Source organism: Planococcus citri, chromosome 2, assembly GCF_950023065.1.
Source record: "Planococcus citri chromosome 2, ihPlaCitr1.1, whole genome shotgun sequence".
NCBI lineage: Eukaryota > Metazoa > Arthropoda > Insecta > Hemiptera > Pseudococcidae > Planococcus > Planococcus citri.
In genome coordinates, this window is record NC_088678.1 from 73270386 (window position 1) to 73284339 (window position 13954).

Genomic DNA, 13954 nt, shown 5'->3' on the forward strand with positions numbered 1-13954 from the left:
GAATCGAGTTGATATTCGAATTTTGACGCCCCTTTATTTTAAGACATAAACCAAAGATTTTAAATCTCTGTGATAAAAATTGTATACTTCAAGATAATAGATATTAGGACGAATTGCGAAAAAAACGGCAGATTTTGACCAAATTCAATGGATGCCTTCATTTTTGAGTTGAAAATTATCCATAAAATATATTTTTAGCTCCGGAGCTTCCCATGAAGGAGAGATTGGAGCCCTTAAAGATGAAAGATATGGGACATTTTCGGAAAAATCGTGGTTTTTTCGCCCTAGCTCCTATTCAACCTGTAAAAATGACTCATTGTCAGTTCCAAGAGATAGTATTCGAAATTCTGAGTCGACCTTGGCCATTGCCATCGAAATCCAAAACCACTTGATGGTTTTACATGAGCGGTTAAAAACTCGCGAATCGCTTATTTTTGGATAAATTCGTGTTTTGAAAAATTTTTCTTGGCAAAAATTTCGCATTGATTATGCCAAAATATGTATTGAAACTATTGAAAGATATCATTCTTGATACTGGGGAAATATTTTAGAACTTGGCAAAGTCAATTTTTTAAATCATTTTTGCCATTTTCAAAAAAAATTCTATGTTTTTGGCTATTTGTTTCGATTTTTTGAAAGGTATTATATTGACCAATAGGTCAAGTGGCACCACTGCCTTTGAAAATATTGCAATTATTTTGAATTCAGTTTCCTTCGATGATCTTGAAAAGTGCGGTCCTGCAGTGAAGATAGAAATGAAACTTTATATAACCACATTTTTTTTTTCAAAATACAGTTACATAAATCTTCCCAAAAATCCCATTCAAAAACTCATTAAAAACACTAACCGAGGTCATCAGTGAAAAATAATTCTTCAATTCTACGTTTTTTTGCCAACTTGGTCAAAAATTTAAAGGTGGCCCAGTCTACCCTCTGACAAAAAAAATGCCTAGGTACTTACAATTACATAGGTATTCGATAAACATGATGTACCGGTAAATTAATTTTTAAATTGCTGCGGAAAACGTGGAAATCAATTAGGGCAATTGGGAACGAGCTGTGTGTTTTACGAGTAATAATAGCGCTATGAAATGATTAAGTATCAATAACGTTATCAATATATTAATCAACTGTTAATTTATTTTTTGTTTCAGGTAAGTGATTTTATGTCTATAAATTCAGAGAAGAATGGTGATGGGTAAGTCAGTCATTGGCGATTTGTATGATTTACAAATTCAAATGCCTACGATTTTCCAACTACGACAAATTTGATTTATTGCATGTTGGTTTCAATCTCGCCAACATAGAATGATAAGATGATAATAAGCTGCACGAATTTTTGAATTTCGTTGCGTTAGAAAATGATAACGTAACTACATTATGTAGATCTATGAAGGAAATTATTCAATGTACCTAGGTAAAATTTGCCTTCAAATGAAAAATATGCAATGTTGGAAAAACAGCGAAATCGAACTTGGCTGGGGGAGTTCATTGTTTTCAAATCTCAAAAGAAGAAACATGCATTAAGATTGCTCAATAATATGAGTCAAATTTTTTAAATATGGAATTTAACATCGGAAGTAGGTACTTGTACATTACTCTGGTATCAAAATAGGTGATTATGTTCGACTTTACGTGGAAATATATGAATGAACGATAATTACCATACATGCTTACAATAGGAGAGAATGTGGGTGCTGTTGCAAATTATTACAGTTGATAGAGAACTAACGAATTCAAATGAATTCGACCGACTTTGCTGAGACGTCGTCGACGTCGATTATGTTATCGTTTTTATCGTCTCTTTGACTGGAGGTGGAACCGATTAGAAATAATTTTTTTCGCTATCTTGTGCAGTTTTTGAGGACTGTAGCTTGAAAGACTGAAAGAGTCATGAATACTGAATAGTGAATTATTATTTTCTATACGTGGCTAATCGTGGTTATTGCTTGTTGTGCTTATTACTACTGTTTGTTAGATGTAATCTGCAATTCTGCATTTAGCATTTTATTTTCAAGAGTTATAGTTATACCTACACCTACAGTGTTGACGTTCGTTTTTGTATGTTTAAATGAGTTCATTTTTTCATAATGTACATTATAATTTATTTTCGTACTTACTTTAAGTATTTTACATTGAAAGAAGTGAATCGTATAATACAGAAATTTTTACATTTGCGAATCGATTGAGTGTTTTTATCAAAAAAGAAATCGTCTCAGTTAATCCAGCCGCGTTCATAGTGTGGAAGTTTGGCTCTTAGTCAAGGTGAGTTTTTTAACGTTGATTTTACTCTTAGTTTGGCTGTACGTACGTCGTACGAGTAATGTTATGTATGTTACAACTTCAGGAATCAGGAATAGTAAAGTTGATTACAGTTTGTTACTTTACTATTCCTGAGTGTGGTAAAGTAACTTGACATTCCTAGTCGCGCTAAAAAACATTTTGCACAATATGGGTAGAGGTCATCAAATGATGAGAAATGGTGCAATTATCAAAAATACCTAGCCCTTTTTATGCAGAACAACATATCAAAAAACCGCGATGACGTTTTTTGCTGATATTTACGAGAAAATTATCTTAAAAGATTGTAAATAAGTAATAAATTTCAAAAAATAGTTTTTTCGATTGTTTTATTATTTTCTCGATAGAAAATACAAAAAAAATCGTTCTTGCCTAAATAGAAGAAAAATTTATCAAAAAAATGCGTTTTTGTGCACAATTAAGTATACTTACCTATGACATATTTTACATTTAAGTACACGTAATGAATCTAAAAAAAAGCCAACATCAAATTGTCCAAAAATATTGTAAAAATTGCAAAAATACCTATATCAAAATGTCTAAATAATAACCACTCGTCGAAAATTCAAGCTTTTATCAAATTTTTTAAAATGTTAGTTGAAATGTAGAAGGGTAAAGTACCAGTTAAGGCTCAACGTACCAGTTGAGAATCACTACTCTGTGTGGAGCGCTATTGATTAAAAGTTAAATTTTTTGCCATATTCTAATACCCAAGTCCTCCAACCACACATTACAACTCATTACATCGCGTTTTGTTCAATAACACAGCCAATAAAAAATATCAAAGTTGATGTTGAAGAAAAAGCGTGATTTTTTGATACTTCAAAAAGGTGATGTTAGTTTTTTCGAAAAATTTAGCAATTAATCCTTGAAATTTATCGAACAAATACATTATATGCGAAGTAGAAGGCTAGTAAAACATCATTCATGCTCATTTGCGAACTTTCAGCAGCTTTTGTTGATTTGCGATCTCACACAAAAACGTTGATTTCAACATTTTTCGGAGGCAAATTTCGCTAGTAATTTTAAATAAGAAATTGCTTGTATGTGCTTAAAGTGTAGCTTAGATGTGCTAGGAACGAAATTCATTCGAAAATCGATCAATTTCAGAAGTTTTTGTGTGAGCCGCATATGGTACGAAATTTGCCGAGCCGCAAGCGGACAGAAAGTTGGGTGATTCGCAAGTGGTACTAAATATTTTTGATTTTTTTCAGAATGTAGCATCAAAATTTTATACTCAATAGGACTTGGAGTTTGCTATTTGGCGGGAAATGATAAAAAACTAAACACAAACCAAAGCAAACCAAAAAAAAATTGAAAATTTTTAAATGTCCACTAGCGGCTCGGCCAAGAAAATCCATATCTGTCCGCTTGCGGCTCACTGATTTTGTGAGCCACAACTGGTACTTTTTCAAACACGTTTTTCTATGTGAAGTTGAACGTTTCGAAATTTTTCCAGCTGTCTTGTTGTATGGAAAGGTGTAGGTAAGCTGTGAAATATTTCAATTTTACAAAATATTGAAGAGCCGCAACCGGGCCCCCGGGCCCGGTTGCGGCTTTTTGGACCATTTTTCAAAAAATCGTGGCGCTTAGGCAAAAATTTTTAAAAATTTTTCAACGCTGAAAATGTGTAGTAGAAGGATGGAATTTTCATTTGCATTTAAAAAAAAAAGTATTTTTTGTCATTTTCATGGTGTAATGAACGGTTGAAAAAAGTGAGCCATAACTGGTACTTTACCCAATATTTCATCTTTCATATTCATACTGCCATCATGAAAAAGTAAGAAGGTACCTACGTAAAAATAAATATTTTATGAATTTTTTCATCATTTAAATAATGATATACAAAGTCGGTTTTTTTTTTTTTTTTAGATTTTTAGATGTTTAACGCAATTTTTGTATTTTTTTTTTTTATTTCGGTAAGAAAGAATTTCTTTTCGTTTTTTAGGGACTTTACTATACTCGTATAATCAAAAGTGGCAACATTGATTTTGGAATTTGACATTTTCATTTGGCAGTCACTTTGAAAATTACTCGAATTAAATATCCCTCCTGCTCGAAAAAAATCATAAGGACTTCCGGTTTGCAACATTTCTCATTATTTGATGACCTCTACAGACATGCAGGATATGGAAAAAAATCGACGACCCTTCGAGCCAATTTTGGCTGATTTTGCATGAAATGAATAACCCCTAAGGTATTAAGCATGTACAAGTCGATTTCTCATTTCATATTCTAATTTTTGAATAATGTTACAGTTTTTCAATACTTACCTGTCAGATCGCCTTATGAGATAGGTACTAATTATGTCGAATATTAGCCCTTGTGACATGGAAGTCGAGTCAATAAGAGAATGTACTCACTGGTGGGAAATCAAAAAATATTCGTGTACATTGCCAGAACTAGGAAAAAAACTGAAATCCGAAAAGTTTTCGGCTGCTGATGATTATCTCAATTGGCGCTTGGAACACATGCGATACGCGACGTAAGTACTAAGTAGGTAGTACATAATATAGGTCCAAGAAACTATTTGCTTGTTACTTATTCATGTATTGCAAAAATCAAGCTGTGGCTGTTCTTTTACAGCTAATTTTTTGGTAATTGCATTGATATTCATATATGGTCAATATTCATTTCAGAAAATCGGATGAGATTTATGTTTCAATCAACCTGCGTCCTGATTGCTATGCTGATCTTAGAAAGTGTGAATCTGTATCCGGAAGTGTGAACGTTTATCTTATTAATTCCTATATTTACTCCACTGACGCACCCTTACGTTTTACAACATATTCCTTCGAGCTTAGTTATGAAGAACAGAACCGTAATCGCAAGGTGGCTGAATTTAGCATGAATCAAATAAAGGAATTATTAGGACGGCATGATGCATTAACTATTATTTGCAAGCTCACCTATCGTAAGAAAAATGAAACTGTCGCGATTTCTTCTTCAAACAACTCGAAAGCCGTCAGAATTTCAGAATCGAGGCTTTTGAGTGACATGGAAAGATGTTTCGCCGAAGACCGTTTCAAAGATGTGACAATTTCGGTGAAAGGTAAAGAGTACCGAGCTCATAAAAACATTTTAGCTACTCGTAGTACCGTGTTTGACAAAATGCTCAGTATAGACATGTTGGAAAGCAAGAAAAATCACATCGATATCACCGATGTCGACCATGAACCTTTCGAAGAAATGTTATACTATATTTATACTGGAAAGGTAAAGAATTTAGACGAATCAGCCTTCGAATTGCTACCAGTAGCAGATAAATATGATCTCAATGAACTGAGAAGCATGTGTGAGGAAGTTTTGCTCAAAGAAATATCAACCGATAATGCAACCAGGATTTTAATATTGGCGGATACGCATCGCGCTGAGGAATTGAAGGAGCGTGCACTTCGATTTATCAAAGAGAATTATGCGAGCTGCAAAGAGTTCAATGATACTGAATTTTGGAAAAATTTAGCTGCCGGTAATGCTAAATTATTGACAGAGATGATGGCTGAGTTCTGTAAAATGCAAAAACTCGATTGATGTTTTTTGTAGATTTCACGCGAGCGATAGAAATTTGAAAGATTTTGACTATTTTATGTTGAATGCTTTTTGTACGTAATTATTGTATGTACCTAGTAAGTAGTTAGTTTTTGGTATGAATTTTATGTTTTGGAATTGGAAACATCCAATTGTGAAAATTGAAAATTGTATTATGGCGTATTATGCCGTTTTGTATATTTTGGGGAGGGGCGGTGGAGTTACAATATTATTAATTCATATTTTTCCCATCCAAGCCCTCACACTTTTCTGTTGAGTATCAAATTTGAATCGAATACATACGAAAAAAATTGAAGCAACGTGTTGAATATCGCGATTTAATGAGAATGATACTTTCATACAATATAATTATAGGTAACTACTTAGATACTACTTTCCCTTTTTTTCTTTTCATTTTTTCATTTTATTAGTCAATACTTATTCATAAATTTAAGTGTCTGTATATACGTTATTAAAGTTCCAAGCGTTTATTTTGTTTTATTGGACTATTAAGTGGTATGGTTGTTGTGATCGTGCTAATTTTCCCGCTGTTACCTTATTGTGTAAAAAAAAGAATATTTACACGAATTGTTGTTGATCTGAAATCTGAAATTTAATTGTTGGTATATTCATCAGTATCGTAAGTAGATATTTTTCGGCAAATCATCGTTTGCGCTTCTAATTGTTATCAACGGAAGCGCAAACGATGTATTTTTTTCAATCGTTTGCGCTTTTTACTAAAATTTCGTCAGAGTAGCAGTGGTTCCCAAAACAGCATTTAAATATTAATTTTTTGAGAATTATTTTCTGAAAGTTTCAGCATTTTTTCGTAGTTGGTGCTTTTTGAAGGAAAAAATGATAATATGTATAGTTAAGTTCATAAAAACAGTTCTGTATTTTACTTATTATCAATTAAAAAAGTGCAACAACACAACGAGTAAAAATAACCAATTAAAAACGCGAGAAGATAAAAAAAGCGAATTAAAATTCGATATAAAAAACACGAATCTTCAATAAACGTACAACAAATAGAAAATTAGTTAAAAAGGAACATGAAAATAAGTACCTATGCACTAGAGTGGAGCGGAAAAAATTTATAGTCTTCGATTTCGCTGAAATTGAAGTATGTTGGATATTTTGAGTTGAAATGACCCCAAAAAAAATTTCAGCTCCCCACGTGCCCCTGCGGTGGAACGGTGGCCCTCCAAATTGGGTAATTTTGGAAAAAAACGTTGTTTTTTGAATTTAAAAGTATCAATAACCAACTTTTATCGATAACACTTTATTTAATAAAGTCAACGGCATGTAGGTAGTTAGGAATGTATCCTACTAATGTAAGGCGCATATATAATGTATAACGTACCTGTATACTCTCATACCCATTACATATGCGCTGAGTACAACTTACATATCAATCATTTACCCATTCTAGTTATTTATAAGGGAAGAGAAATGTGAGTAGGTACCTATTTATGGGGCTCTGTTGAAGTGAAGAAATGCTTCTGTATGTGTATTGTGTACTAACACCTTCCAGTAGGTGCCTAGATGTTACTAACAAGTTTGGGAACCCCTGCTTTTCAAAAGCGCAAACGATGTATAAAAGCGCAAACGATTAAAAGCGCAAACGATTTACGAAAAGCGCAAACAGTTAACAGCCTATTTTTCTTATATATCCAAGAGAGGGAGAAAGGCCCTAGGGGGCTATAAGCCGTGCGTTCTGTTCTATAAAGAGAGGTATTCCAATCAGCAGAAAAAGTTTTGAACCTGGTGGGAAAAAATCGAAAAAATATCCAAAAATTCGCAACTGAACAGAATTTTAACCTTTGAAGTTACGCATTTTTCAAATGCTGAATTAAAAAAAAATCAAATCTGGTCTATTTCTTATTTGAAAAAAAAATTGAGTGAAGTCTCCTCTCTGAAGAAAGTTTCAAATCATGGATGAGCTGAAGAAACGTTAGCTGCCGTTTTGTCACCGTCTATATTATTTCGTTCAGTGACTTATAGTTCCATGGTGATTTTTTCAAATTTAAAAATTCATGAGAATTTTTTCATATTTTACAAAAATAAGTCGAAATATTGTGAAATATTAAGTACTTAAGTATCAAGTTTTTTCCACGATTTTAAAGGTCTGACATAAAAACAATGACTTTTTTTTTTCAAATTTTCAAAAGTTGGGCAAGAAAATGATTTTTTGTGGTTTTTAAATCTGACATGATATTAAAAATTATTCATCTCCTTTTTGTTCGAGTTCTTTTAAGTCAGACAAAGAAATTTTAAATAGGCTAATTTTGAAATCCATCCCGTTTTCAAACTTTTAAATGTCTGACAATACCTATCAAGAACTTGGCAGAATTTTTTGAAAACATTGAATTCAACATCTGACATGACTTGACACTTGAATAACCTGCTAACTTGGGAATCTCTTGAACTTGAAAATTTTTGCCTTCGATTTAAATAGGACCACGATTTTTGGAAAGAACATGATCTGAAATCTCTTTGACCAAAATTTCAGCTGTGTAAATTGATTTTTCAATTTTTGACAAATTATTTAAAATTCAAAATTGACCATTTTCAACTATTGGAATGCTGTAAAAAAAAAATGCATAGGTAGGTGCCTATGTACTTAAATTTATTCGATAAACATGATGTAAATTAATTCTGAAACCAATATCAACTCCTCGAATCGAATTTTACAATTTCTGGGCATTCTGTAGTCCCTCTCTCGTAGTTGTCAATGTATACAGCATTTTTTAAAGTGCTGCAGAAAACGTGGAAGTATATTTGGGCAGTTGGAAATCGAGCTGTGTGGTGGTTTATTCTCTATTCGTTTAAAGTATTTATCAACATCTCGAAGGTTTTCCCTGGAAACTGGAAAGAGATCTCTGGCTTCATGCGGTTTCATTTCGGAGGTTTCCTCCCGTCCTCCGGCATGAATGATGAAACCTTGTGCCGGCTGGCCGACTCAGAAAATCCATTAGCAATGTCTGTCTTTGATATCGAAATTAAAAATCGTCTATCTGATTGGCGAATAGTTGCGCAATAAATATGCGAGGACGATGTGGAAATGTATTGTATAGGTAGGTAAGCGATAAGCCAGAATTCGAATTGTCTTGTACGAGTGTCGAGTATATTCGTTGCTTACTGTGCGTTCGTGATCTTCTGTATGTTATCTGCTACCTACATCTGCTTCTGAAAATGGTTTGATAACGTGATAGCTACTAGCTAGCTAGGCATTGTGCGTTCAGTTTTCAATTTCCAAGCGTTGCTGTGCTGTACTTATTGATTATTCATTGTTGTGTATTTAAAAAATTCAGTTTTTCGATCAAATTCCTGCCCAAACCTTATTCGAAGCGGTAAAAAAGAAATACATTAGGTAAAAGGTGAGTTTATAAATGATAGTTTTCGTATTTTATTTTACGTTTAAGAATGGAATTATACGTCGAAAAAGTATTGAGGGGCAATGCAGGGACTGTTCAAAAAAGCAAGTATCAGAGCTGAGCTTGACACTCATCATTATGAAAAAGATGTTCAGAAGTTTAGTGAAAGTTCATGGCCATGTTTTGAAAACTGCTGTGATTTGAATTTGAATAATGAAGTTACACGTGAACCATACGACGACAGCGAATATTGATTTTGACCATCCCTTCTTTTTTTCTCCAGATTTTTTCATGAAAAATATTCAATCTGGTATCAAGCTCTGCTCTGAGATTGTTGCTGTTCAAAATCAACCCCTAAATCATTGCTATCTGACCCCTTCCAACGGCAGCGATTTAAATGACGAGTGGAAAAATTTTACGTTTTGGATATCGTGAGACAAGAAAGAATTTCAATCTGCAGTTCCGGTAAATTTTTTTTTGTCCTCTCTTGCAATGGAAAAACACCGCTTTTTGACCTCCCATCAACACTGGGGGGGGGGAGATTTTTTTGATATTTCCGCTAATCCTGAACCAGTACATAGGTATACTTACCTTACATTTGAAAAATAATTTTTTTACCCTCAACAAAATTTCGATAGAATCCCCGGTTTCTAAAGCACTTTCGGCTACTTGGATTCCTGACCAACAAATAAGTACGAGTACCTAAGAAGAATATACTAGTCTTTAATGTACATACATTCATATGTACGAGTAATTCAAATTTTTGAATATTTTTTCCAGGTTTTCGAAACGTCTCCGTAAAAGCTGGCGAAGTAGACATGTCGAGCGATACTCTTGTGACGAAATGTGAAAGAAAAAGAATCGCTAAAAACTGCTGTTACACGAAGTTGCATAAGAAGAAATGCTGTTTCTCGTGGACAATCGATCGTTATTCGAGTCTCGTCCAAAAAAAACACGAAACGATCAAATCATCGCAGTTTACAGCCGTCGGCGATGATTTAAAATGGTATTCAGATCACCGTGTTTATTTGAAGTATGAATTTCGACTATTTCGAATTTTTGTTCTATACTTACCTTACCTATACCATCTATGTATTAGTTTACTTCCTCCCTGAATTCGATTGACTGTATTATAGTAGGTATTAATCCAATAGTTGTGAAATTAAGTGAATTAATTAACGATCATGGTTAAACAAAAAATGAGCCATTTTTTCGTTTATTTTCTTACTTTGTCAATTATTGAATAAAAAAAACTTATAATCTCAGAAAGAAATTTATGACCAATTCTAAATATTATAGGCTATACCTACCTATTTATACGCTATTATACCCTTTTATCATCTTACACGTAAGATATGTAATAGACTGGCAAAATTGATACATAACACGACATTTGAAAAATTTTGAATGCTTGTTCCAGTGGATGTAGTTGGTATGCTTCGTTCAACTTACGAGTATATTTTGATTGCGACGAAAATGTTGAAACGTACGGTATTATTACTGGAAGTGCTGAAATCTCTTTCATGAAGCCTGATGGTCAGAAAATTAAAACCCAAAATGCTGGTATTACTGACATTACCCCTATGAAAAATCCACAGAGGATTTTGAATTTTGATATGAGTGTTGAGAAGATGAAGGAATGTACGTTTCAAGATGAAGTGACGATCTTTTGCTGCGTGAGCTACTGGAAAGCAAATGACATCGTCACCACTTCATCACCGGATCCAAATCTTTTCGAAATTTCGGAATCCAGCATCTCGCAAGACTTCGAACGATGTTACCTGGACGACTACTTCAGTGACGTGACAGTCTCGGTCAAAGGTAAAAATTACCCAGCTCATAAGATCATTTTGGCTACTCGCAGTTCGGTTTTCAACACAATGTTCAGAAATAAAATGCAAGAAAGCCGGAATAACCACATCGTAATCACAGATATCGAGCAAGAGCCCTTCGAAGAAATGTTGCACTACATTTATACCGGAAAAACAAAGAATTTAGACGAGTTGTAACAGACATGACGATACAAAAAGTAGAAATCGTCATTAGATAAATTCATTTATAAAGAAAACATGAAAAGTACATGAAACAAATAGATATTATATAAATTTTGCGAATTCGCGTACATAAAAAAATTATAAGAAAAAGTACATGGACGAACCAACGAATTGAAAAAGAATGGAAAAAAAAAGACAAACTTTTAGCGAGTACATAAACAAAAATCAAAAAACCGAGCGCGGCCAAATATTATTGAGAAAATTCGCGAATGCCTCGAAAAATTGGAAAATTTATCGGATAAGTTTGGAATCACAATTTTGGCCGTTGCATATGCCCCCTGGCTAATTCAAATTTCTCAAAGCAAGCTTGGAGAAAATTGAATTGAACATAGATGAAAATAACAAAATTGTGAAATAATAATAAACAATCAAAAATTACCTAAATTAATTTTATCGCGTTGTAAATTAAACAAAACAATAAATTAAAAAAAAAAACAAAAAATATATAGGACAATAATTAAGTATGAGGAAAAAGAGACAAAAATTGGGAGACATCATGGAAAAATAAAAAAATAGGAGAAGAGAGTGACACCAACGTGAGACTTGCGTAGGTGGAAAACAACAAGCCTGCACCATGGTCTGTCACCTTCTCTGGAATGTAAGGCTTGGACAAAAGTCCCTCACCCCATTCCAGAGAGTAGGAAAGGAAAACAAAGGAAAACAAAAAGATAAGTAGGAAAAAATAGGAAGAAAAACTGGAAAGTTGGAAAATTTGATCACAAAGATGTGCATAGAAATGCCACTAAATCAGAAAAAATTTATCATTTTCATTTCGAGAATAAAAATTAATTGATCAGAAAAATCAATATCTTCGAGCAGTTTGAGCGAATAAATTTACAGAGGAAAGCGAACCATAAAGATCTAAAAAACGTTTTTTCCTTTTGCGTTTCAGGGAAATCAAAATAAATTTCAAAATCAATTGATCATCGAACATTTTATTATATCCACAAAAATTATGATCCTGCAAAGGTTTTACAAAAGATACAGACTTGCCCCCTGCATGAGAAAATGCAGTAAAATAAGAGAGATAGGTTTTATCAAAAATCATTTTTAAATAACGTTTTGTTATACTGATGATTATAAATTTTGTATCAAAATTATTGACAAGTTTGAAAAAAGGATTTATAAGTTTGATTTCAACTTCAAGATCTTCAGACACGTTGGATTTGTGAGAGTTCTCACTTATAGTTACATCTAAAACTAGTTTATCATGAACTTTTGGAATTTGTGATCCTAAATTTATCAAGTTTGAAGTTTGTGGTCTAGTAACACTATTTGAAGACGACTCAAACATGATTAGCTCAAAAAATATTTCATTTTCTAGTTTTAACAAATCAAACTCAGAAAAACTTGAACTGAAAACATAGTTTTCTGAATCACAACAAACTTGAGATAAAATTGGGGGTTCAGATACCTCAACTATGTTAATATTTTCAATCTCCGAAAAATTCTCAACTGAATGAGCCTTTTCAGATATTTTGATCTCACGAGTTTCAAACTTTGGTGAAAAATCAGGACAAAAATTATTTGAGTTTTCTGCTTTGGGAAAATCATCAATGATTTTAAATTCCATTTTCAAAGAATTATGAGTGAAATCACATGCGTGATTTTTGTCTGAGTTCAAAATTTCAAGTTGGAAATTATTTGTATTTTCATTCACAAGTTCCAAAGATTTGCTCGAAACTTTTGCCTCACAAAAATCATCCATAAAAGACATATCGATAATTACGTGATCTGGTTTTTTGTGAAAATTAGAAAATCTCGTACCTACATGGCTTAAATCAAGATAATTTCCATAAGTTTGTTCGTAAACTTGAGAAACAGGTACAATTTTTGGTTCAATAAAATCATTAATTTCCTTATTTTCGGAAAGACATCTTTTTGTATCACTGAAATTGAGATAATTTCCATAACTCTGTTCATAAATTTGAATTGAGCTTGTAGAATCATAATTATCGGTTGCATTATTCGAAGACAAATTAACATTACCTTTAAATGTTTCTATAAAATTTGACACAGGTATTTGAGGTAATTGATGAGGAAAAGGCTGACAAAAACCTTTTTCATTGTTTTGGGCTAACAAACCAGAGTAATAAAACCTTTTCAAGAAATTTAACTGATTTGCATTTTGGATATTGTTACCTTCTGATAAATCTAGATGATTATGAAGTCTTATCAGAGTTTTAGTTAATGTAAGGAGACAATTGAACAATTTTGGATTATTTGAAAATTCCTCCATTTCTTACCTTGATCAATCAATTTTTTTAAAAAAATAGCATCAGATAGGTAATTAATTACAAAATATTGTGGGTTTTAAATATGCGAAAATAAATTGGTGATTTATCGAATAAATCATCACGAATACATAAAAATTACAAAAACGTATTTTTTTTTCAAAACATAAATACCATGTATACTTGAATACCAAATGAAAACAATGATGTGATGACCTGAGTGGTGATGAGCTGAACGAAATAAACGAAAACAGCGAAGTATTATTACCAATCAATTGACACAAGTTGCTGGCAGTTCAGGTTGAGAAAAAACGACATCGATAATTGCAGAAAATTGAACGAATTTGGCAAATTATGCAGACTCATTTGATAGAAATCGGAGGTAGTGACGTAATATCAAGGTCGACGCATTCGGCATATTCAAACTCCGCGGAGAAAACGTAGTTGTAGATAGTAGTTG

The 13954-nt window shown here is 32.8% G+C and overlaps 1 protein-coding gene and 1 long non-coding RNA gene across 2 annotated transcripts; both read left to right on the plus strand.

Moving 5' to 3' along the window:
- Nucleotides 1–1748: 1748 nt before the first annotated feature.
- On the plus strand, nt 1749–6318 carry LOC135837670 (speckle-type POZ protein-like). The gene is made up of 3 exons (XM_065353025.1): nt 1749–2265; nt 4560–4786; nt 4941–6318. Exons 2-3 carry the CDS (start codon nt 4608–4610, stop codon nt 5830–5832), a joined length of 1071 nt encoding a protein of 356 aa, XP_065209097.1. The 5' UTR covers nt 1749–2265; nt 4560–4607; the 3' UTR covers nt 5833–6318.
- A 1832-nt stretch (nt 6319–8150) lies between these two features.
- On the plus strand, nt 8151–12286 carry LOC135837671 (uncharacterized). The gene is made up of 2 exons (XR_010557235.1): nt 8151–9209; nt 9987–12286. It is a non-coding gene; the product is annotated as an uncharacterized LOC135837671 (long non-coding RNA).
- Nucleotides 12287–13954: the final 1668 nt, after the last annotated feature.